Below are 26229 nucleotides of genomic sequence, written 5' to 3'. Positions count from 1 at the left end.
GGGGAAAGGAGCAGGACAAGATAAATCAGAGGAGAATTGAAAATGTAGATGAGTCCTCAGTCTTATCCATTAACTTAAATGGGTCTACTCTGAGTAGGGCTAGCACTGGACCCTTTGATTAAATGAAATCTGATTACACGAATCAAACTGCAGCGGCATATGATGCTTGTAACTGTGACTGCAAAATATAAAAGCAGGTTTTGCAGAGCCCTGGTTGCCTGTATTTCCTGATTCAGGTGAAAAGGTTGTGTTTGAGGAACAATGAGCCATGCAAGATGCTTAACAATCAGACACAAAGCAGGTCTACCACAAAGTTTCCTGTTTAAAACTAATTGGAATGAAAAAGGAAAGTATCACTTTCTTGGACTGAAACATCTGATGGAATAGACAAATAGACAATTTTTTTAACACAGATGCTTGTGTACTCATTGGGTTATTTGTTTTTATATTGTCACCAAAGCTTCCCCTCCACACTTCACTCCGAAACAGTGGATTAGACATAGCTCTGTTGATCTGTGTGAGGAGTCCCATCTTACACGGAAAGCAGTAGTGGGGGTGGGTGGGGGTTAACCAGCCCCAATCCAAGAGCATTAGCACCAGCAGGTCCAGAATCAGGTAGTTGGTCAATAAAAGAGCCCATGTCTGAGAGCCCATTGGATACAAATTTCCTTTGTATGGTGATGAAGTTCAGTGGTACCTCGGGTTACAGACACTTCAGATTACAGACTCTGCTAAACCAGAAATAGTACCTTGGGTTAAGAACTTTGCTTCAGGATGAGAAGAGAAATCGTGTGATGGTGGCTCAGCAGCAGCAGCTAAAGTGGTACCTCAGGTTAAGAACGGTTTCAGGTTAAGAACAGACCTCCAGAATGAATTAAGTTCTTAACCCAAGGTACCACTGTAGAAGCGGATTCTGCTGAATTTCTGCATGCAATACATACCGTATTTTTCGCCCTATAGGACGCACTTTTTCCCCCTCCAAAAATGAAGGGGAAATGTGTGTGCATCCTATGGGGCGAATGCAGGCTTTCGCTGAAGCCTGGAGAGCGAGAGGGGTCGGTGCGCACCGACCCCTCTCGCTCTCCAGGCTTCGCGCACCTCTCCGCAAGCAGCGGGACCCCGGCGCTGGGCTCCCGCTGCTTGCGGAGAGTTGCCTGCATGCTGAAGCCTGTGTGCGCTGAGCTCAGCACATCCAGGCTTCGCGCACCTGTCCGCAAGCAGCAGGACCCCAGCGCTGGGCTCCCGCTGCTTGCGGAGAGTTGCCTGCATGCTGAAGCCTGTGTGCGCTGAGCTCAGCACATCCAGGCTTCGCGCACCTATCCGCAAGCAGCAGGACCCCAGCGCTGGGCTACCGCTGCTTGCGGAGAGTTGCCTGCATGCTGAAGCCTGTGTGCGCTGAGCTCAGCACATCCAGGCTTCGTGCACCTCTCAGCAAGCCGCGGGAGCCAGCGCTGGGCTCCCATGGCTTGCAGAGAGCTGTCTGTTTGGGGGCTGGGGTCGGGGGAAGCTCGGGCTTCCCCCACCCCAGCCCCACGCCTGGGGAAAAAACAATTTCCCCCCAAAAAAACTAGGTGCGCCTTATGGGACGGTGCGTCTTACAGGACGAAAAATACGGTATTTAAGAAAAGGAGTCCATTCCAGAAAATGTTGGGAACTTCATTTTGATCTTCTTATTAACCATCTTATGTCTGAAGGGCTACAAAAAGCTTGCAATATCCTAGAGGTGCACTGAATATTGGCTATGAGTAAGAAGCAAGTCTCAAGTCCTTAACAGCATGAAAGAAGATCAAGCGATCATCAAAAGCACATTTTTTGCTTTCATTTCTGACACTCTGCTGTTGTTCCAGCTGGAGAAGGGCTGTGCTCCAGGCTAATGTCATAAGAAGGTAGCAACTTGACAAGTCTGCTTCTAATTTTAGAGCCTGAATGGTAAACATACCTCATGTACACTCCCAATCAGAATGGCAGAAAAAAAGGATAAAACTGCTAAGCTTCGAATATGTGGATGCCCTTGCCAAAGATTTGTTGAACTTCAGTTTATTGGCTCTCATCCAGTCCATTGCTGAGGCAAGACAAGGCAGATGTAAATGTTCTGCCTTGGTCAGACCACACCTGGAGTCCTGTATCCAGTTCTGGTCGTTGCAATTTAAGAAGGACATTGGCAAGCTGGAATGAGTGCAGAGGAGGGTGAGCAAGATGGTCAAGGCAAGGGTCTGGATACCAAGCCTTTTGAGGAATGGTTGAAGGAGTTGGATATGTTTAGCCTGGAAAAGAGAAGACTAAGAGGAGATATGATAGCCATCTCTAAATATCTCAAGGGCTGTCACATGGAAAAGGGAACAAGCTTGTTTTCTCCTGCTGCAGAGGGTAGGACCTGAGCCAGTGGCTTCCAAGTTACCAGAAGGGAGATTCCAACTAAACATCAGGAAGAGCTTTCTGATGGTAAGAGCTGTTTGAAAGTGGAACAGACTCCCTTCAAAGATGGTGGACTCTCCTTCCTTGGAGGTTTTTAAGCAGAGGTTGGATGGCCATCTGTCTTGCATGCTTTAGTTGGGATTCCTGCGTTGGACACTAGGTGATCCTCAGCGTCCCTTCCAACTCTACAATTCTATGATTGTTCTTTTAATGTGTAAATTGTAGCCACAACAAGAAAACCAGCAGCAGATATCAAAATGTTATTGCTGGAAGATAGAAGAGGACTGTTGCCCATCCCTCTCCAGAGAGTCTGTTATGTCAGTCGCTATCCAGCTGGAAGAGACTGTGCCCCATTATACTATTAAAGCTGCTACTATGAATCCATCCCTGAAGTTGGGAGCAAAAACTCTGATGTTGCTCTAGTAGGTTGCTCTACCTTCTCACCTTTCAAGCATTGCCACCCCCCCCCCCGCCTCAACAAGACTTGAAAGCGCTGTGTAATATAGATGAATCCCCACTGCACCAGCTATGTATGAGAGCTATTCTGACAGCTTTTGTGGTTAAGCGAGGCTGACACACACACACACACACACACACTTCAGAGCTCTCTTGGCGTGCCAGGCACACTTAGGGTTAGTGAAATAAAGTGTCCCCAGCACTCCAAGAGCTAAAGATCAATGGGCAGACTGCTTGGAACATGTTAATTTGCTTCCTGGGACAAAGTCTAAATCACTTTCAAAAACAAATAGTCACACGAGGTGTGTTTGCTGTACGCCCTGCCGAGCCCAGGGCAAAGATGTTTTGCAGCCTGTGCCAAGCATCATTTGAGCCTTCCATTGCTTCCTTTGCATCTGGGTTAATTCTGCTGATTAAACTATACAATTGAGCCTTGGCTGCCAGCCTTTCCCCTTGATGGAACAATAACACAGCACTGTGGCAAATTCCCCTGAATGGTTCCTGTATTTTAACTGAGGCATGTATGGCTGACCAAATGGACTCCATGACTAGTTAGGAAGGTGCAGTGTCAGTTATAACACCGTCACCACCAACCACCACTGCCCTTTCAGACTCAATCAGGCCAAAGCCATCCAAAATAAATAAAAGCGAAACCCAACTGCATGTACTGTATCCAATTGTTTCTCACTTGTACCAATTGCACGGTACAAGTTAGAAACATGGGACAATAACAAGATTGGTTCAAGTCTATTTGTTTTAGGCTACAAGGCAGAACAAAAACAGAAGTGTGCCCCCAGCTATGAATGAGTCACAGCCTCACTGTTTGTGTCTTGTATCAGATTTGAATCCAGTCCTATAGTCTTCTGTGATCTGCATAGAATTTATTACTTTGATTTATTTACTGAATTTCTCTGCTGCCCTCCATCTGAGGATCACAGTTTGCCATATAAAAAAACAAAAGCACAGTACTATGACCTGCAAACTGCTGCCTCTTGCATTGCTTTTGGCCTTACTTTGTTCATTTTTTCTCTGTAATCAGAGGATATATGCCAAAGCACTTAAGTGGGCACTTCATGCATCTGATGAAATGGTCCATGAAAGCATATGGCACCATAGGAATCTGGAAAGCTGGCCAATACCAAGTCAGGGTATTTGTCCATGTAGCCTAGTATTGTTAATTTGACTGACAGGAGCTTTTTATCCAAGTTTTTAAGCTTGCACAAGACTTTGTTATTAGGGTTTATTTATGCTGCAGTTTAATAAGAGGTGGTTCCTGCATGCCCTACCAATAATACTATGGTCATTGCAGCAGCAGCACCCCAGGAAACAGCATGCAAACTGGGGATTTCCCGTGCCTATCTGGTTTTCCCATGCCTATATATTTCTCTCTCTCCAGGGAATCAGAGGCAAACCACAGCTGTAAGGCCAAGATATTGCTTTGCTTAAAGCGATGGCACTATATTTGTATTTTAGTCAATTCTGTCAGTGTGTCAGCTCAGATCATTTGCTTTGTAAACCACACACCACTTTCTGCTTTTACCTTCTGAAGAAGCACCTTGCAATACTCAGAGGCTTGAAGGCTGTTTCACTAGAACACATCAAGCCAATAAAACATATTACTGTAATGTCTTCCTTAGATAGCATGGCCATTGTTCTTCCCACTGCAGCTTTTTATACATTAGGTCTAGAATTCTTGTGGGCTGTGCTGCCCCCCAGTGACTGAAATGTTGACTTACTCGTTTTGATTTCTTTCAGATACATGTCAGGCAGCTTCTAGCTGCAAGAAGCATTCCAAACTTAAAAATGGAAAGCATAATGCTGGTGGTCAACAAAAGAGGTTTAAAGACTGTCTCAAGGCAAACATAAGAAAATGTAGTATAAACACTGACAACTGGGAAACACTGGCCTGCGAGCGCTCCAGTTAGAAAACAGCCTTTACCAAAGGTGTCATAGGCTTTGAAGACACTCGAACTCAGGACGCAAGGGAGAAACATGCTAAGAGGAAGGCACACTTGGCAAATCCACGCTGTGATCAACTCCTGCCTGGAAACTAATGTCCCCAGTGTGGAAGGACGTGTGGATCCAGAACTGGCCTCCACAGTCACTTATGGACTCATTGTTAAAACTGTGTTTATGGAAGACAATCTTACTCAGCTACGAGTGATCGCCAAAGAAGAAAGAAGACACAGAAAGAGAAATGTGAAAAATACTGAAAATTATTCCTAGTGGGAATGAAGTTATCGCTAAAATTGCTATTTTTGTTTCAGACAATTCCAATAATCAAAGGGACTGTGACCTTTAAAGAATGGCAAAGAGTAATTTCAAGGTATATCTGGCAGGGTAAGAAGCCAAGAATTCAATTTAAGTTAATAACAGATGCTAAAGAAAGAGGAGGCTTCGCCCTACCAGACCTGAAATTATATTATGAAGCTTCATGTCTCTGTTGGTTAAAGGAATGGGTAAAATTAGAAAAGACAGAGTTGTTAGATATAGAAGGATTTGATAATAGATTTGGGTGGCACGCATATTTATGGTCTGAAAAGAAGAAAATCCATAAAGGCTTTGAGAACCACATTTTCCGAAGATCGTTGATAGAAATATGGGGTAGGTATAAAAGCCTACTTGAACCAAAAACTCCGCACTGGTTGTCTCCATTAGAGGTTATGAGTGTTAAAAAAATCAATATGAGAAGGAATTGGATTACATATGGGAATTTGATTGTTAAGGAAGGGGGGAAATGGAAAATGAAACCCTATGAAGAAGTAAAAGAGTTTGTATATGACTGGTTGCATTATTTTCAAATAAACGAAATGTTTAAAAAAGATCTTAAGGAATATGGATTCGTAGAGAAAGATTCAAAATTTCAAATAGAAATAATAAATAATGAATATAAAACTCTATCTAAAATGTATAAGATATTGCTGGAATGGCATACAAAGGATCGAGAAGTTAAATCTGTTATGATACAATGGGCCAGAGATTTTGGTTATAATATACAACTTAATGATTGGATTAAATTATGGAACGAAAACATTAAATTTACTGCATGTACTGCATTAAAGGAAAATGTTATGAAAATGATTTACAGATGGTATATTACACCGGTAAAACTTGCAAAAATGTATAAAACATGCAAGAAATGTTGGAAATGTAAAGAAAAGGATGGTACTTTCTATCATATGTGGTGGGAATGTAAGAAAGTGAAGAGCTTCTGGGAATTGATATATAATGAATTGAAAAAAAAATGTTGAAATATACAATTGTTAAGAAACCAGAGGCCTTTCTCTTAGGAATTACAGGAAATGAAATAAATAGAAAGGATTGTAAACTTTTCCAATATGCAGTAACAGCGGCTAGAATATTACTAGCCCAGAAATGTAAACAAGAACAAGTACCAACATTGGAGGAGTGGAGAATGAAGCTGATGGACTATGCAGAACTTGATAAACTGACAGGGAAGATTAGATATCTACGAGATCAAAAGTTCATCGAGGACTGGGGAAAGTTAGTAGAGTATTGGGAATGTATAAGTGATAGTGAAATAACATTAGCGGCATTTAAAGAAGCTCTGTAAAAACCTAAGAAATATTGCAAAAAAGAAAAACAGATGTGGAAGGGTATGTTAAAAGGCAATAGCAAATTTAGGAAATGTGTAATTAAAAAGTTTAATTCGGATGATTATCAGAGAGGCTGAAGGAAGTCCAAAAATGAGAAAATTTGTTAACGTTGTAATGTGGTGCGATATGTATTTTTCTTGATGAAAACCAATAAAAAATATTATTAAAAAAAGAAAATTATTCCTAGTGGGTCACCTGAGGGAAGCTAAGTTGTCACAAAAGGGGATATTAAAGTGGATACAGCTTTTTATCCACAGGAAGGCACAGAGGGGAACCTATCTCCTCAATTTTATTTAGTCATTCATTTCAATGATTCTATTATTGATTCCTGTGATTTCAATGAAAATTGTTTGTCCCTGCTATTTCTCCAAAGGAAATCAAGGTAGCTAACAGACGATAATGAAAACAGAGTAAGCAAAACACCTATATATATATTCAAATTAATAAATTAATAATATCCAACCTATTTAACAAATTCCAGTAGCACAAAAGTAGCATAACTGAGCCAGCAAAAATTACACAATGAATAAATGCTTTTTTTAAAGTCAGACCTTCACCAGTCACCTGAACAGCATAGTGATAGGGCCTGACAGACCTCATTCAGCAAAGTATTCCATAGAATTGGTGCCATCACATAAAATACCATGTCCAATGTAGTGTCCCTGGTGTGTGTGTGTGTGTGTGTACATACACACTACTTTATTTGCATTTCTTACTTTAAAAATTAATTTAAAACCCAAGAGAAAGGCAGGCTACTTTTTCTGCTCACCTTAATGAATCACACTACAAATAGTAGACCAGAGACCATTTTTAAAAGTTTTTTAAAAAACAGATCTAGGAAAGACTTGGATCACTCTGAAGACAACATAAATGAACTCTTAGTAGCACGTCTTCTCAGAAAGAACACCATAGAATTCAATGGGACTTACTCCCAGGTAGGGATGGAAGGATCTTTCCATTTTGATTCTCCCAGTTTCTCATTTCTCAAATCTTAAATTCAGTTCCCTACATTTTGCAGGAGTCTGTGGGTTTTAAAATAAGAATCCTCATGAAAATTCATCGACATCTTAGTGCCAATTTCTCTCAATAAACAGATTTTTACCTGCAGTTTTGACTAATGTACACATTTCTGAAAGCAGTTTCCTCTAATATAATGTATGTTTGTATGTTATTTTCTTTTTCATTTTTTTAAATAATATTTATTACTTTTAAACCTTACAAACAAGAAGAAAAAGAAAAGGAGGGAAAAAAGAAGAAAAAACAAAAGAAAGAAAAAACAATACAATACAATATATAAACAATACACCACACAACATTAAGGCATTAAACTAAGCAAAACAGAACAAAAACAATTTAAAAACATACATCATACCATTTCAATGCCTTATCTTTCATTCCCTTGTTTCATCAACTTCCTCTCACCTCCCTTTTTGTATTCCACTTCTATTAATTGTTTCAGCAAATCCTTTCCATCTTTCACTATTTTCTGTCATATAAATATCTTAACTTATTTTAACCTTATTTTCCATTAATACTATAATACTTATTTATGCTTAACTCCTTATAACACTTCTACTAAGGCCATATAATTTCATTCCAACATTTTTCTAACACTCATTAATTTTACCATATTTCTATAAATAAACTTTAAACTTTTTCCAATCTTCTTCCACCGTCTCTTCTCCCTGGTCTCGGATTCTGCCAGTCATTTCCGTCAATTCCATATAGTCCATCAACCTGGTGCTCTTCTGTCCGAGGCTCTTAACTCTTCTCCAGGTCCCTTCTGCAAGTCTTCGCATTTATACATACACTTTACTTTGTCTTCTGCTGATCTTGTTCTTAATTTCCTTTCTTTGATGCTGAAGAGTAGGTCTCGAGGGAGCTCCAACCTAACAATGTTTTTATTCCTTCTCGACATGTCATCCACATCTCCGTAGTTAAAACTAAAATCCAAAAGATATTTCAGGACGTGTTTCAAAGTCCCTCCAAATCTGCACAACTGCACAACTCCAATTTCCTCCTGACCCAGGTCCAGATCCCAAAGGTCAGTAAATCCCTGCATGAGGTGATCTATCCAACTTTCCTTCTCCAGTCCAAGCAGGGTTCCAATCTGACTTTCTCTGAATTCAATCATAGAGGGCAACAACTTTTAATCATCAAGCTGCCTCTGTAAGGCTGGGGCTCTCTCACTCTCCACTTGTATTACTTTAGTTCAAGAACCACAACTTTCTCCCTCGCTTTCTCCACCATTTGGCATGTCAAAGTAGATTCCTGTATCGGTTCCTGAATAGTTTCTGTGTAGATGTTCACTTTTTGTCCCAAATTAGTTGCTTTTTGTCCCAAAATATCAATTTTAATATTCATCACGTCCATCTTTTTATGGAGCTGTTCCAATGACTCACTTATCTTGCATAGTGCAATCACTAAGGCTTCTTCTGTCGACATTCTCAAGCAATCCAAGGTCATTCTCACGGTTTTCTCTTGCAGCTGGAGATTCCACCAGCCCAACTCTTGTAACAATTTCAAAGGCTCCCTCTAGAGGGAAACAATTTCTGTTTGTATCAATCCTTTTAAGCACAGTTCAAGCAGTAAAATTAGTTTCAATTTTCAGCTACTTTTACTCCTTTTTAAACGCAGAAGGAGACAATGAAAACAATGTATTTCTCTTATTTAACTAACTGTCACAGTCAATGAACATTCCCAAAAACGTCAGTCTTACTAGCAGTCCATTTCCAGGTTCAGAGCGGCGGTGATCCAACTTTCTTCACTCTCTCCTGCAGGCTTACGCGATCCAAAATTTCCCCCCTCTTCTCCTGCCTCCAAGGGGGGTTTAATGATTTTAGCCGTTGGAGGTTTAATCCTTTACATAGGACTTTCCAAGACTTTAGCTTGCAAATTCTTTGCTTCAATCTATTTTCAAAAGGGGAAGGCGGACTTCCTGTTTGAAACCTCCCCGTTTCGGTGCCAAATTAAGACGTTTAAAAATCCAATTTTCCGTTCTACTCACGGGTAGTTGTTTAGAATCAAATTGTCCACAGGAAAAAGTCAGCGCTCTCCGGAAACAGCAATGCGGCTTCACTCCGTGAAAGAAGCAGTCAGTTCAAGGTACCACGCCGCTCACCCCACATCGCTCCGGATACCCAAAACTGGGTCTCCCCGCGAGTAGGGGAGATGCAAAAGGTGCCAGCCGAATCCCACGTTCACAGGCTTCTCCCGCCTGCGATTTTTAGTGGGTCTCCGCCTTCGCCGTGGCGGCCAGACCCTAAATTCCACGGAGCAAGTTCCTCCCGATCAGAGGAACTCCGCCATTGCCGGAGGCGCTAACCCGGAAGCTGTTATTTTCACCAATATATTTGTTTTTATACACACTGTTTCCTAATGCATGCTTTTTTTTTAAAAAAAGTAAACATTGGCTAGAGAATTACATCACAAAACTCAAGTGTACAAATTTTGAAGGATCTTTGTGTTGTGGTTTGCATAATGTTTTGGAATGTGCAAATTTTATAGAGTCAGCTATTAATGCCTACTGAATCAAATTTCTCCTCTATCCCCACCTTGGGCATATAGGACTGGCACCTAAAATATCACATCTCTGAGCATTAGTGACTGCTTGTAATGTGCTCTAAAAAGCCATTTATCACATGGAAAGTTGAGTTAGTTCAGAACTCTGGATTTCTGCAGGGATGAATGAATAAAGGAGGGAGAGAGAAGACAGAGCAAACAGGCCTGTGGAAACTCAGTAATATTTTATTTGGAAAATGCATAAGGTTGACAACAGGGCAAGTGAGAAAGGAATGTGAGGAGCATGTTACCAAAAACATTAAGACAAATAATACATATGTCTTGAAGTATATCAAAAGCAGGAAACCAGCCAGAAGCACTTTGGAAGATGTTAGATACATACCCAGTTTTGAAATGCTTTATTTGGGAAGGACCACTGATGGAACTAGTGAAACAGAGAAGGCAAGAGGTGGCTTAGTCATGAAAATGTTCAGCTTGTCCCTAAAATCAGCCTTCTTATTGGAGGATTGTAAAGTAGCCAATGCAATGCTTCATAGTGTTTCATAGTGGTTAGAGTGTCAGACTAGGACTTGGGAGATCATAGTTCAGGTTCCCAGACATGAAACTCAGGGACGGCTTTGAGTCTCTCGCTGCTGCTCAGCCTAACCTACCTCACAAGGTTGTTGTGGGGATTAAATGAGGAGGGGGAGTACCATGTATGCCTCCTTGGATTCTGTGGAGGGAAGCTGGGATACAAAGGCAACAAATAAATAAAAATAAATAAATATGTTTGGGGCAAATGTGCAGAAATCATTAGTTTTTAAGAGAACAAGCACCGCTGGGAATATCAGCATGGCTTCTGTAAGCCTAAACCCAAGTCCTGCTTTTCCAATATTTTAGAGTTCTTTGAAATTTTCAACAAGCATCTGTTCAGTAGATATTACATATTTGGACTTCCAGAAAGCTTTTGACAAAGTCCATCACTAAAGATTCCTTAGCAATTATGGATTTGAAAAAGAGGAAGCAGAGAGCCATTCTTTCTGCCTCTATAGTCATTTGCCCAGGTCTAGACGCTACTCAGAAAAGCAATGACAAACCTAGACAGCAGCTTAAAAAGCAGAGACATCACCTTGCCAACAAAGGTCTGTATAGTTAAAGCTATGGTTTTCCCAGTAGTATGGAAGTGAGAGTTGGACCATAAAGAAGGCTGATCGCCGAAGAATTGATGCTTTTGAATTATGGTGCTGGAGGAGCCTCTTGAGAGTCCCATGGACTGCAAGAAGATCAAACCTATCCATTCTTAAGGAAATCAGCCCTGAGTGCTCACTGGAAGGACAGCCCCTGAAACTGAGGCTCCAATACTTTGGCTACCTCATGAGAAGAGAAGACTCCCTGGAAAAGACCCTGATGTTGGGAAAGATGGAGGGCAAAAGGAGAAGGGGATGACAGAGGATGAGATGGTTGGACAGTGTTCTTGAAGCTACCAGCATGAGTTTGACCAAACTGCGGGAGGCAGTGGAAGACAGAAGTGCCTGGCGTGCTCTGGTCCATGGGGTCACGAAGAGTCGGACACAACTAAACGACTAAACAACAACGAGACTCTACTCAAGAAAGACTGGATGCCAGGGTAAATATGCACCAGCCATGGTGTGTCCAGGAAATAGGAAACAAGAATCTGTATCCCCCCCCCAAAAAAAATTAATCTAGTGGTATCTGCTGGCCATTTTCAAAAGTATTACATTCATGAACATGTTCTTTTTTTCTCCTCACCCCTTCAGCCCTACTGCCGTGGTACATGGCTTTCCTTTATTGCCTGCCAACTCTAAGAACAAAACATGGATTTATGTGGCATGGATAAATAGTTTGATTATAGAATCTGTAGTCCTTTTCAGTTCAGCAAATTGCAAACTTCCTGTTGGCATTCAGTTGCTGGTGGAAGAAATGAGTTCTTCTGATCTTTCTCTGGAAGCAGAAGGATATTGGTAATGATTCTAACCTCTTGGTCAACTCCATCAAAGACCATTTCGAGCACAGCTATGTTTATCAACCTCCTTTACAAGGACAATGACCTCATTATCATTGCACGAGATAACCAGTTATTTTGTGCTACACACTGCCTTGCTGTTGAGTTGTGCATTTTACCCTTTGACAGCTTAGTTTTAAGCTGGCAGATCATTTTCTCAAGAACTAGCAATGGATCGCAGGGCTATTTTCCAAAAGGAGGCCTACCTGACAACGCCATCTTTCCCTGCATGCCACCTCTGTTTATTTCTTTTTAATAAAACTTGAACAAGGAAGCCACATTCTTTTAGCATTAATACACTGACCCGATTGCTTTCCACATCACTTTCAGGGAACAACTGGTTTGTATCATTCACTCAGAAGAAGAGTAATTTATGGAAGAGTCGGAATCAAGCGGAATTCTGTTGTTGTTTCTTGAGCTTGGCAATAGCTGCAAATGTGAACCATGCATTTGGACCGCAGACCTTCCAAAAAACGATTCCCTTTACACCCTCAGTGGAGTTAATGTAAACACCAGGCAGGCTATTGATGGGATATTTAAATCATTGGCCATTGAGAAGCCATCCATCTTTCTAACCCTGCATTACCAGGGGGTCTGAAATGTATGCTGAGAGATGAAATCCCCATTATTTCAACAGGTTGGAGTTGCCATCTCTACTCTCCAGAGGAAGGGGGAGAAGGAGCAGGTCATTTTTCATTTGCATGTACAGTGGTACCTCAGGTTAAGAACTTAATTCGTTCTGGAGGTCCGTTCTTAACCTGAAACTGTTCTTAACCTGAGGTACTACTTTAGCTAATGGGGCCTCCTCCTGCTGTCGCCACTGTGCAATTTCTGTTCTCATCTGAAGCAAAGTTCTTAACCCGAGGTACTATTTCTGTGTTAGCAGAGTCTGTATCCTGAAGCATCTGTAACCTGAAGTGTCTGTAACCTGAGGTACCACTGTATTAATCCATTCAGGTGATTTTAACAATGTCCTTTCCCTAGTACTGGGATAGAGCATACTTTTTTCTCTCCCCCAAATTAGAAACATACACAACTTTGACAGATTCACTTCAGAAGTTAGGTCACTTCTGATAGCTGGAAGGGAGCTCACCACACAGATAGCACTTCTGTTGCTGAGTTTTGAGCTACCATAATTATAATTGTGTGAGGAATAACCCTCATGAGGTGGAGCCATAGCTCAGTAGGGCAACACATGCTGGGCCTTTAATAGGCCCTGGGTTCAGTTGCTGGTTGCTGACTGCTGAAAGAGACGGGCAAGATTCCTTTCTGCAGTGCTGGAGAGGCGCTGCCAGTTAGTGTAGACAGCACCGAGATAGGTGGACCAGTGTGATGCCGTCCTCCAGATGCTGTGGACTACAACTCCCATGATCCCTGACCACTGGCCATGCTGATGGGAATTGGCCTATAATATCTGGAGGTCATCACACAGCAATGGAGATTGTCCCCTTCTCTTGCCTGAACATGTGGACAATGGCACATCAGAAAACCATCTGAATAGGAGCTTCACCCACACTTCCCATTAAAAACAGTGGCAGAATTTTCACTGGCTGTAAAAGGCAGGCAAAATTTGGATAGATGATTGACTTATTTCTTACGTGGTGACAATAATTTTTGCAGCTCTAGCAATGCCAACCATCAGTTCCAATCTGAGGTTTGGGCATGCCTCTTCTTTCTGAATGCTGTGTCTGTTTCTGATGAGCCTTTTAAATTATGGGTGTGCTTTGACACTCCACCCTCCATTACACACCCCACTACTGGCCTAACTAAGGTAACTGAGCAAAACAAATTCCATATAACCATGGATACAAGCTGGTGCTTATTGAAACGTGGCACCCAGGCAGAGTTCCATTCTGTGAGGAATTCCATTTGTCATCCCCCCACCCAGCCTTCCTTCAGATCTTCTCCGAGGGTGAAAGTTTGTAAAGGTAGACAGGTTCAAAGGTAGACAGCTGTCAGGGAGACTGATCCTTCCACTCCTTTGCTCCACTAGATAGGCTAGCTGTCTCCACAGAGATATATTAAGGAAACGACCACACAGTAATTTTTAGGAATGCCAGCTGATTCTAGAATGCTTATTAACTGCATGCCTTTTAACTGTTTAAGTGCTCCAATGTAAATAGCTCTGCACATTGCCAAAACATCAATACACCATAGATTTAAAGAGCACAATTTCCCCCAAAGAATCACGGGAACTGTAATTTAATCCCTCACAGAGCTCTTAACAAATTGCAATTCACAGACACATGCATGTCTCCTCTGATTTGAATGCAACAAAATTCACAGGTGCTGTCATCACTTATGATGTTCTACATACAAGTTTTCATAACTTTCTCCGCTATGTGGAAGTGCTTTCTATATAGGGAAAGTGCAGCATGTGTACAACTTTGAGGATTTTAATGTTTTTGTCAATTTGGCTGTGTCTTTTACTGCTGCCTGGCACAGGACGACACACAGGAGGTGTGGAGGACTGTTATTGTTAGGATTAGCTGAATTTAGCATTGCTAAACTTTGCAATGTTTAGTTTGAGGGGCACTTTTATCTGAGATATGCATTAACAGCTATGCATTGTGTCACTGGATAAAGAGTGATGACCTGCTTCCTGCAGATAACTGTACAGTCTGGTATCCAACTGGATAGGTGCACTGCAAAAAGGATTAAGAAGACCATTAACATTAAAATAATTTTTGGAATGCATCAAATTCAGGAGGGGAGCAGGGAATAAACAAATCTGCACCTTGAACTTCTTTTGTTTCATCCATCATTGTGTTGCCCAGAAATATGACAAGGGCATTCCAGGAAGGAAAGGGGGAGAGAAAGAATTCAGTGGGCTTCATCAGGTACATCTTAGGAGAGATTCTGAAGGAAATAAAGACCTGCCAGGCTAGGGAACCATCACTGTATGTTTTGTGCTTCTTTACTTGACTCTGAGGAACCAGTGGCCCTCAAGATGTTGCTGAACTCCAACTCCCATCAACCCCAGCCATCATGGTCTATGGTCAGGGATGATGGGAGTTGTAGTTCCAGAAACTTCTGGAGGTTCACAGGTCCCACCCCACAGGCCCACCACTTTAGGAGGTGTTGATATCATAAGACAGAGCTGGCACAAACAGTCTTCAGGCTTGCAGGATCCAATCGTGGTCTTTCAATGGAAGCCTGGAGGCAATCAGATAGAGTCAGTTGCAAAGTTGTGACTTGGAGGGCAGAGCCAATTGCCTACTGAGCCCCTAAGTCTTATGCTGGACTGACCAATACCTTACTGGGATGGATCCAGACTTAGTATGCTTTGAGTCAACCCACTGAAATCAAAGGGACTTAACAGTGCAGCTGTAACCATGCCTATGCAGAAATCAATCCTATTGAATTAATTGGACCTGACAGAGGAAGCTGCCTTATGTGAGTTAGACCTACTGGTCCATCTAGATCACTACTCTCTACACTGTATGGCAGCAGCCCTCCAGGGTTTTCATAGAATTACGAATTACGAGTTGGAAGGGATCTTGAGGGCCATCTAGTCCTACCTCCTGCAGTGCAGGATTCTTTTGCCCAATGTGGGCCTCAAACCCTTGACCCGACTGGAGATGCTGGGAATTGAACCTGGGGTGTTTTGCGTGCAAGGCAGATGCTCTACCACTGAGCTATGGAGTTAAGAGTGCAGCCTTAGTCACAACTCATGGTAACTACTTAAGGCCAATTAATTGGATCCATCTTGCTGTGCTACTCCAGACCACCTGTTTTTAATTAGCACCCATCCAGATTTACTTGCACAAAGCTGACACAGAGGTCTGACTATATCCAGTCTTTATTGAGCACTCGTTCTGATGTGTTGGTTGAGTACGGCTGCCATATGTCCAGATTTTCCTGTTAATGAGACTTCAAAGGCGCAGTTGACATCGGGGGGGGGGGTTTCCAAAAGGCGACGCTTTATCCTGGATCTTAGGCAAGTCAAAATCACTCCTTTTGGGGGGCATTTTTGTACAAAAACGCTCAACAATTTTGGGGTCTTCCTTAAAAAAAGTTCAACAACTTTCAACAACTTTCCCTTTTGATATACGGCAACCCTATTGGTGAGGAGGTTATACAGCAATAAGTGTCCACCCCACATTTACTTTGGGTGCTTGCTGGGTACATCTTCCTAGTCATCAGTAGTTCACCCCACACTTTTCAGTGCATTTCCCTATGACTTTCCAAACCACAATAAGTTTAAAAAGAAGTAGATTTGTTGTGCTAGGGAGACAGAGTTCTTTAATATGCTTTAATTGTGCAGGAATACATTTATGGTATGCACATGAATGACACACTGGAAACGACCTCGGTGATATAGCAGTAGCAGAGGTGAGATCGGGAAACCGTAGTTTCAAATCCCTGCTCCCTCCTGCTCACTTGCTAACCTTGTGTCAGCATTTGAGAGTGGGGGAAGGCATTATTATTATTATATTAATTGAATTTATATACTGCCCCTATACTCGGAGGTCTCGGGGCGGTTCAGCCCTCTTCCGATATACTTCTTTACCAAATGCAAGGCGTCTGTTTGTTCGCTTATTTATTTTTCCACGAGGAACACTCCAGCCTAGCCCCTCCTCCCTTGCGGCTTGAGTTGGTACAGCCCAGAATCCTACGACCACCTAGCGGTAATCTTGTTCAGGATGGCTCTTGGCCGCCGCTGCCGCCGTGCTGGCAATATCGCCGTCGGCCAGTAGGGGGAGACATGGGCGCGGGGAGAGCGAGCGCAAGGCAGAGACCCGCGGGAGGCAGCGCAGCCGCGGGAACGGCGAACTTTCGGGAGATGCAGCAATGAAGAGAAGCGGCGAGCGGCGACGGCGGCGGCACCGACGGAGCGTGCCTTGATCGCTGCCGCTGGGACCCGAGGGGAGCTGCACGGCGATCTGGGAGCGGGCTTGGCACTGCGGAGACCCCTCCCCGCGCACCACGGACCCATGGCTGCTACCGCCGCCGCCGCCGGCCCGGCTCCGCGGATCCTCCTGCTGTCGTCCTGGGCGCTGCTCCTGCTCCTGGCTGCTCTGCTCCACTCCGCGGCACCAGGTACGGCCCCCCATCCCACTTATTTCTTCCCAGTGAGGGGGTCTCCATCCTCGAAAAGGGGGCGATGAGGGTTCTCTCTGCGTTTTAATGCCAGGGACAGCCCTCCCCATATCCAGCATGATAAATGGAGAACTTTAACCCCCCTCTATATTTCTTTTATCTACTTTCCACCTTCGATTCCCCCCCTCCAGATATTGTGAAGTCCTCGGGGCAGGGATCCCCGTCTATATTTCTTCTGTCTACTTTCCATCTTCGGTCCCCCCCTCCTGAGATTGTGAAGTCCTCGGGGCAGGGATCCCCTGCATTTCTTTTATCTGCTTTCCATCTTCGATTATTTCCCCTCCTGATATTGTGAAGTCCTCGGGGCAGGGATCCCGGTCTAGCCTGGGCTCCCTGTAAAAGCACCTCGGTGGCGGAGGGGGAAAGGGTTCAGCCGTCGCGCTTGTCTGTGTATTCCGGGAAAGGGGATCTAGTCAGAGCCTCAGTTCTCCAGGAAAATCTTTCCATTTACAAAACGTGGGGAATGCTGTTGAAAGTCAACCACAGCTTCAGCGCAAAACGAAACGTCCCGCTGGCGAGGCATTTTTCACTCTTGAACCTCAGCCCCACCTGCGCCCCAGATCCCTCCTGCTCCTCTTTAGGGCTCGGGGTTCCCCGCAGCCGCTGATCGCCCAGTGACACAATTAACAAAAACGCTAACTGGAATCTGCTCCAGTTTAGCCTTTGCCAAGCTGGCGCCCTCCTGAAGCTTCGGACTACAACTCCCATCAGGGCTGGGGCAGCCCAGTCAGATGGCTGGCATATAAATAATAAAATTATTAATATTATTATTATGAAAGCGTTTCGGGGGTGGGTGGGTGCCAGGTTCGCAAAGGCTGCCGCAGAGCATCCCAGCCCTTCGTCTGGGAAGGGAACTGCCTTGTCCTGGAATGCAAAGATTACAATTCTTCGAGAGCAGTTCCCACTGAGCTCTGGGGAAGGAGCAGGCAGACGACCAGGCAGGCAACATGGAGCTGCTGCCAGTCAGTGTGGGACAGTATTGGGCTAGATGGTCTGACTCTGTACAAGGCAGCTTCCTTTGTAGAGGAGCAGCTGATGAGAAACGAAGAGCCGGATGCTTGCAGAGAAAGAAACTGGCGTGGCAAATGGCGTGGCAAATGGGGAAGTGCTGTGGCTCAGTGCTGTGGTGTGGCCTGCAGAAGGTCCCAGGTGGCAGGTCCAGGTAGGGCTGGAAGAGAGCCCTGCCTGAAATCCCAGAGAAGCGTTGCCCGCGCGTGTAGGTGATGCTGAGCTTGATGCACCAATGGTGTGACTCTGTGGAAACTTCTGCGTAAACTCACTTTCCCTGCGTTGGCTTCTGTTTGTGTTTGTAATGTGGTTCCTTCCCTCTGTTCCTTGGTACTTTCTCCTCTCCTGGGTCTGTGCATTCTGCTCCCCCACCTTCCTGCCTTACAGGAATGGGAGAAGTAAGCTGTATGTGTTGCTACAAGTTCCACATGCAGCCAAGTGCAGGAATTCTGAGCTCCAAACTTGCCCACGGGGCCAGTTCCTTGACGGCAGGCGTTGATCGTAATTGCAAAGACAAGGGGGCTGAACCTGAAACCGTGATTACTTGCTTGGAAGCAAGTTTCATCGAAGCACCGAGACATATTCTCAAGAAAATAAGTGCAGGCTCATTATGTCTATGTCAGGAAAGCGGGCGGGCGGGGGGGGGGACACCACCCCAGCTAATTTGCAGGCTTTTCCTCCCTTGCTTTTAATGAACAATTATTCAACGATGCTAACATAATGAGTTACGTGATCTGCACCATGGCTGATTTCCTAAGGCAGAAGTTTGTGTGATTGGCTAGTAGTTGCTTTCTTTTGACACAATGTCCTAAATCATAATGGACCGAATAAATGTGGCAAGGAAAAAAAACAACCCACAACCTTTCCCTGTGCATTTTTTCAACTCCTTGAGAACTGTTTCTTTTGGAAGTGAGCAACAGGACATTGGTTTCCAGGGAGGGGAGCGCTGGAGAGCCATAATATAATATGGAATGTCCTGTTTGGGGAGCCTATGGCTGAAACACCTGTAACCCTTTCAAAGATATTTTCTTCCTCCCTCCAGGCTCCTGCTGCCTTTCTGGAATCAGGGTTGTTTGCTGTGGCTTGCAAGCTTCTGTTGGGCTTCCCACTGGTGTATCCTCCCCTTTGCCCCTCCCATTCACCCTGTAGCCTATAAATCACTCCAGAGGTTGATGGAATGTTTTAACTGGAGAGCTCTAGCCTGAGAGTCTTGCGCTGAGGCTCAGATCCACCACATTAACACAGGATTTGCAGCGTATGGATGGGCAGATCAAAGATAAAATACTTTTGGATAAACCGGTGGGATTAGCAAGGTGGTGGAGGTGGGGGGGGGGGGAGTCTGATTAATCTGTTCTGTGTCAAATATTTGCTTGCTTCCCAGAACTTTCTGTTCATCCATCAGGCTTGGGAGGTGGACTCAGCTCTGAAGCAAGCAGCCCTTTGCTCTGGTTGGAAAGATGGGCAATTTAGCATTCCGTGCAAAACAACATGCATGAATCACTGACTTTTATATATTACTGCCTGTTGTATTGGGTGCCTTCCTGGGTAGTCTTGATTGTTCTCAAAGCTGATGTCATATGTTATAATGGATGATGGCTTAAGTGTTTAACAGTACAATTCTATGCATGTCTACTCAGAAGTACAACACATTGAGTTCAATGTGTATGGAGGGGTCTTTCCAAGTAAATGTCTATAGGTTTGCAACTTTAGCCTCCTTTACTGCAGACCAGGGATGGGGAACTTGTGGCCTTCCAAATGTTGTTGGACTACAACTTGCATTATCCATGAACATTGGCTTATTGGGGTCCAACAATATCTGGGGGCGTAGGTTCCTGATCCCTGCTGGAGACAAAACCAGAAATTAATACCCCTCCTCTTTTTTTGGTAAAGATGTTTTCTTACCTAGGGAATCTTAGTTGTTAATTCATCAAATGGGTTTTACTCAATTACCCTCTACTCCACCGTTGTTTAAGATCTAGCTGAAATGAAAATCCAGAATAGATAGGTTTAGGCAGCATTCATTCTCTCTACTGTATTCCATCATAGAATCATAGAATTGTATAACTGGAAGGGACCACAAAGGTCATCTAATCCAACCCTCTGCAGTGCAGCTCTAATCCACAACCCTGAGATTAAGAGTCAATTGCTCTACTGACCGAGCTATCCTGCAACAGACACTCTGCATTCAGTCACCACTGAGCACAACCAGTCCTCTTTAGGCTGCATAGTGATGGGCCAATATTCTCCTGTGGATTTCTACCTGCTGGGCAGCAGTTAGTAGCACAAGATTCCTGTCAGGGGAATAAAAAGGGTAACAAAGGAATAAATTGTGGCAGGAGTGGGGAGCCACATGAGCTTTACCTGGTATTGGCATCATTTAATACAGGCATAGGGAACCTGTGGCCCTCCTGATATTGCTGGATTGTAAGTCTCAGCATCCTTGACCACCTGCCAGGCTGGCTGGGGCTGATGGGAGTTGGTCCAGCAACATCTAGAGGGCCTGATCTTACACACACTTTGCCTACACTTGATCATCAAAGACATTCCAAGGCAGTTCTGCTTCTTGGCAATAAGCAACACACCAGGACACCACTGAGGAAAGCACCTCCTTGAGCTGTTAGATTGATTTGCACGTCAGGAAGCCCAGCTTTACACGCTTTCCCTCGATTCCTTTTCCTGTATCTGACAAAGTTCAAGAGACCTTCACTGTGCTGAAAGAACACTGCGTAGTTTGGCAACCCACAGCGCTTCCACTTCCTTTCTAAAAAATATTAGCATCCTTTTCAAAAATAAGAATGAAAAGCTGAAATTACTGTGGTGAGTGGTAGCACAGAAAACAATGTATGGGAAAATCCAGATGTACGGCACAAAAACGCTCAACAGACTTTCTGTCTGGATTTTCACTGTTTGAAATATGGCAGCCCTACTTGATGTTCCTTCAGGCCGTGCTGCTGTTAAGAAATGTTGGACCGGAATGGGATGGCATTCTTTTCATCATAGAATATTTCTGGTGTCTCTTTATGGGCCATGCAATTCCATGGGAATGACAGTTATGTTTCAGTCCTGCTAGCCAGGCATGCAAAAGTCCCATAGTTTTCACTTGTATATGTGTGCTCACATAGGTTTGATGCCACCAAATATATTTTACATCAGTAGTAGAAGTAAGTTCCCTACCTTCTGCCCCAAAACATGTAAGCAAAAGCTCTTACTTGTAAGTAAGAAAGGGATCTTTATTCAGGCAGGTAACAGTACAGGCTCAGCAGCAGACACAAGGCTCAGAAGTCCCAGTTCAGGCGTTCAAGAGCAGAGCAAGAAGTTCAGAACTGGATGGAAGCAATGAAGATGTCCCAACAACTTTCCATGCTCCACCATCCAAGCTTTTAAAGATGAGCCCTGGCAAGCTCACTCATGAGACTTGCTTGCTGTATGGAAATATCAGGATTGCAAACACATGCTCTCTCAGGGCAGGTGGGCTGGCTCCCATCTGCAAAGGTGGCCGCTGGTTCTGTGTCACATGACCACACCCTCCTGGTCAGGTTCCTGCCTCACCTCTTCCCTTGGCAGCTCAAAACTGCCCCTAGGTCTGGCAGGGAGGGGGCAGAGCCAGCATCCCTGCTCCCCTTTCCCAAGTGGCTGAATTTGGGGCAGAAAGGGGCTATCCATGCTCCCCTATTAAGACTCCTCCTCCCCTTCCTCCTTCTCCACCTGCTTAAGAGCATGTCAGTCCAAACCAGATCCCAACAGCACAGGGATTTGCACCTTGGGAGCTAGCCAGTCATCAATAGGGTTGCTATTTTTTTATTGAAAAAGTTCTGGCTCCCTGGGCGTGGGTGGACCCAGGACAGGTGGAGATTGGGCAGAAACTGATGGTTTGGGGACAGAACTTGTAGGACTTTAGTGAGTCATGAGCAAGTAAAGCAGAGGATGCTTGAAGAATTAATTTTCTATGAATTCCTAGAATTCTTGGTCTGTGGTGCTCATATGTGTGTGTGTGTGTGTGTGTCTTGCTATTATTTATTACTGCATTTATTGTAAAAAATATTTCATATCTCGCTCTTCTTCAACATCAAGGAAAACTAGAGTGACAACAAGATCAAATTATGCCAATAAACTTATGTCTAAATCATAGCTCTTACTTTTACAGTTATTGGATGTGAACACATGGAATATCCCCCCCCTTGGGTGCTTGTGTATTATCACTTGTTTTGTATTCCAGTATTTGTCCAGGTTTTGTCTGTGTCTCTTGGTGTAGACATGCGAGTGGTCTGTTGACTGAGAATGTGAGATCAAATCAAGCTTAGTGGTTTCAGAGTTTAGATGGTGTGATTAGAAAATGTGCTAGAAGAATGAAGTTTGAGTACATTGGTTGATGTGTGGGCACTGGTGTGACAGTGTGCTTCAGTGGAACTGTGTGGAGTGTTATATTTAGCTGCCATTAGATTAATTTGTGTTTATCATTGTATAGAGAGATGTGAATTTAATTGGATTGGTTTGTTGAGTAGACATTTGGAAAGAGTGAGTCTCTTTTTCTTTTTCTTAGTTATTGATCACATGATTTTAAAATGTACACTTTTTATTTTTCTAGTTGATTTTCCCTTGAAATATTTCACTCGGTTGTTCTGAGGATAATTTTCGCTGCTGTGTTCTAAAATATGGATTTTTGTTGTTATAAGGATAAAGTTGATCAAGCTTTAGAGGATGCCCTATTTCATTGTCAATACTGTTATTTTATGTGGATTTTCAAAAGTATCTTTTATATTTGGTTTTCATTTATGTTTTAAGTTAGACTGAAATTGCTTAGAAATTTCCCCGACTAAACTATAAGCAGTATATAAGTTGTCTGAATAAACTAATAAAAAAATAAAAATTGAAGTCATGCGAAGGCTACAAAAAGACAGCAACTTGATTTTTGTAACAATAACAAAAGAGCTTATTGTCTTTTAAAAAATTTACTGATTGCAATTCCAGTAACCCAAAGCTGACGACTTACTTGTTAGGATCACATACCGTATTTTTTGCTCTATAACACACACCAGACCATAACACGCACGTAGTTTTTAGAGGAGGAAAACAAGAAAAAAATATATTCTAAACGAAATAGTGGATATATGGTTTTTGTGGTTCATGCTGTGGCCACAGACATGTGATCTGACAGTGAGTTTGGAATAGCCCAAAGCAAAAATCCTGAGGATCCATGTGGATCCATGCTTTGTAACCACGGAGGAGGGAAGGAAGGGGAACCATGGATCCTCTGCTCACGACTGCAGCAGATCCCCCCCCCCCACCCGCAGGCATTCGCTCCATAACACGCACAGACATTTCCCCTTACTTTCTAGGAGGAAAAAAGTAAGTGTTATGGTGCAAAAAATACGGTAGTTGGCTCTCTACTGGCCTCTGGTGGCAGTGAGGAATACTACCAGTGCAGGAGGCCCCAGGTTTGCCTATGTTGTCGGAAAGCTGCCACTGGTGATTATCCTGTTAGCGGTAGCAACATGGAGCATTTAAAGGTGGGGCACCAGCAGTGTTGGGTCCAGAAACACTGAAGGGGCCAACTCATAGGATCCGCTCAGCTATGTCATTCTAGAGCTGGCATAATGAAAATTTATAAGAAATTGCACCCTCATCTTCTACCCAGGCTGGTGCCATGCTGCTCTTTTCTGACCCCACTTAGGATTGCACTGCCTGGTTCCATTCCTTTGCACACTTACTTGGAAGTGCCGGTGTGGCGTAATGGTTAGAGTGTTGGACTAGGACCTGGGAGACCAGGGTTCAAATCCCCACTCAGCCCTGAAGCTCACTGGGTGACCTTGGGCCAGTCACCATTTCTTAGCCTAACCTACCTCACAGGGTTGTTGTGAGGACGAAATGGGAAGGAGAACTATGTACTCTGCCTTGAGATTATTGGATGATAAAGGTGGTATAGAAATGTATTACATTAAACAATCAAATAAATAAGCTCCATTAAACTTAGTCAAACTTACTTCTGAGTAGATATGCATAGGATCGTGCTGCTAAGTTTGCTCAGCTGGAAGTTAGGTTGTGCCCTTTGCTCACATGCAAACAGCAGATTTTCAGAGCACTGCTTTGCTCATGCAGAGAGTGAGTAATTCTTATTATTACGTAACTTCAGTTAATTTATGTAACCCTCCTTCTGCCTAAAATGTTAAAATCTGTAGTTCCTCACACACGGCTTTCAAAGCATTTGAGTCGATTCTTACACTAGAACACTTCGCTTTGTAGGGAGGGTTATTGTTTGTTTGTTAAACACTCATGTTGTAATCGTATAATTACAAATTCCCAGATCTCTGCAGAAGTTTCCCTTCTGTGTTGCAGTGCTATAGCTATGGAATTCCTTGCTTGTCTCAGTTCAGGGTTCCTCAGAATGAGGGCCAGGAGCTGGAGGACTGAAGTGAGTGGAAGGATATCCCAGGGGGAAAAAATGTGCACATGTCTTATATATGTAAAGGTCTTGGGTTGGGGATAAAAGTTCCACTCCATAGTAACTTCATTCCCACTTTTTCCTCTCATGTCAGGGGTGAGGAACCTGTTTCAGACCAGGGGCTGCATTCCATTCTGAGCAAGCTCCCAGCAGGCCACAGGCCAGTGGTGGGCAGGGGCAGAGGCAAAAGTGGGCAGGGCAATGAACATTAACTGTGTCTTTGCCCAGGATGCTAGTTTCTACACAGACTGGCCCAACCCTCCCCATCTTCCACCCAAATAAGCAAGACTAGGCAAAAACAAAAACAAAACTCTCAGGGGAAGTGCGTGAAGTAAGGCCAATGAGGGACATGGCCTTGGGAGAGTGCGTGAGTCCTGCAGGCCCATTAGAGAGGATTGGATAGTCACATTTAGACCCCAGGTCTGACTTTCCGCACCCCAGTCTTACACCTTGCTCAAATGTAAAGTCCCCCCCCCCCAGCACTGGAAAATAATCTTGCCCCAATGCAAGGCTGGTTCATACTTGGCCTGTGTAAGGCTAATTACGTTGTGTAAAGTTAAGCGGATGCTGACCTTGCAAAAACATGACTATTATTTCACATGCGGTTTAAGTTATTTTGATTCCTGTAGGGTCGAGATGAATTCGCAAAAATACAGGGAGACAAATGTCAAAGACCCAGAAGAAATGAAGAATTTAGCATTGCACTCAGGCTGCCACTAGGTGTCTCATATCAAACCTCTGCACAACTGAACCCTCTGCTACTAAGCCCCGTCTCCTATTAGAAGCTGTGCTTGTTAGAAAAGGAAGCGCAGGAGTGCTTGCAAAGGGTAATTCTCCCATCTGCCGCAGCATTTCACAGTCATAAACGGGGGATGTTTAAAAAACAGCCTACTTGCGTGTTTATTAAGATTTGTACCCTGCCCTACAAACACAAGATCAGAGTTAAAAAACATAAAGTAACTGATGCATAAGAACAGCAAATGTATAAAAGCAGCATACATGTGAAATCAAAGTGATCCAATAAAATCGGTCAGCAAAAATAAAAAAGCCAAAGAAAAGCCGACACATTACCACTGAAAAGATCGTCTCCCTGGTAATAACCACCCACCGTACCGGAGATTGTGGGTCTCTCTTTAAGGGGAGTGGGCAAAGGGAAGCGGTTTCCCTCTCTCCCTATGAGCTGTTGCCAGGTTTAACTTTTTGAAAGGACTGGATTGCTGGCATCAGTCTGCAGTCCAGGAGACAATGGAGGCATGTGCCTTTGGGGGTGAGGTCAAGCTGTTGGACAGCTAAAGCTCCTGCTGTGGTTGTAGAGACTGATGCGAGAGAGATGTGTTTTGTTGCAGCTGGGGCAGGTGAGGGTGCCCAGTTGTGCTGCTACAGATGCATCACAATATTTATTCTCTGTGCTCCTCCCAGCGGTCATTCCTCCTTTGCTCACTGCTGTGGATACACGATATAAAAATGCTGACGTTCTAGCATTTAAATAATCTGAGATACAAAGCAAAATGTACAGGAGCAATCCCCCTCCCTCCCTGTGTATGTGTGAATCTAGTTTTCTTCTCCCATCTCCATTAGTGTGTCACACGGCCCCCTGTTGGTGGTGCTGAAGGGGATGATGGGAGGTGCTGAGGTGCTGAAGGGGATGATGGAGTTTCATCCAACAA

The 26229-nt window shown here is 43.7% G+C and overlaps 1 protein-coding gene across 1 annotated transcript in view; it reads left to right on the top strand.

The window, feature by feature from the left end:
- The first annotated feature begins 16748 nt into the window (after positions 1 to 16748).
- The window catches only part of FNDC1 (fibronectin type III domain containing 1), a 95356-nt gene continuing 85875 nt past the window's right edge, over positions 16749 to 26229 (top strand). The window contains exon 1 of the mRNA XM_079971145.1: positions 16749 to 17055. Within this exon, the coding sequence (XP_079827271.1) occupies positions 16950 to 17055 (106 nt within the window). The 5' untranslated portion in view covers positions 16749 to 16949. The remainder of the gene's footprint in view (positions 17056 to 26229) is intronic.

This window comes from Podarcis cretensis (assembly GCF_951804945.1).
Source record: "Podarcis cretensis genome assembly, chromosome: 3".
Taxonomy (NCBI): Eukaryota; Metazoa; Chordata; class Lepidosauria; order Squamata; family Lacertidae; genus Podarcis; species Podarcis cretensis.
This window is presented reverse-complemented; position numbering and strand designations above follow the sequence as displayed.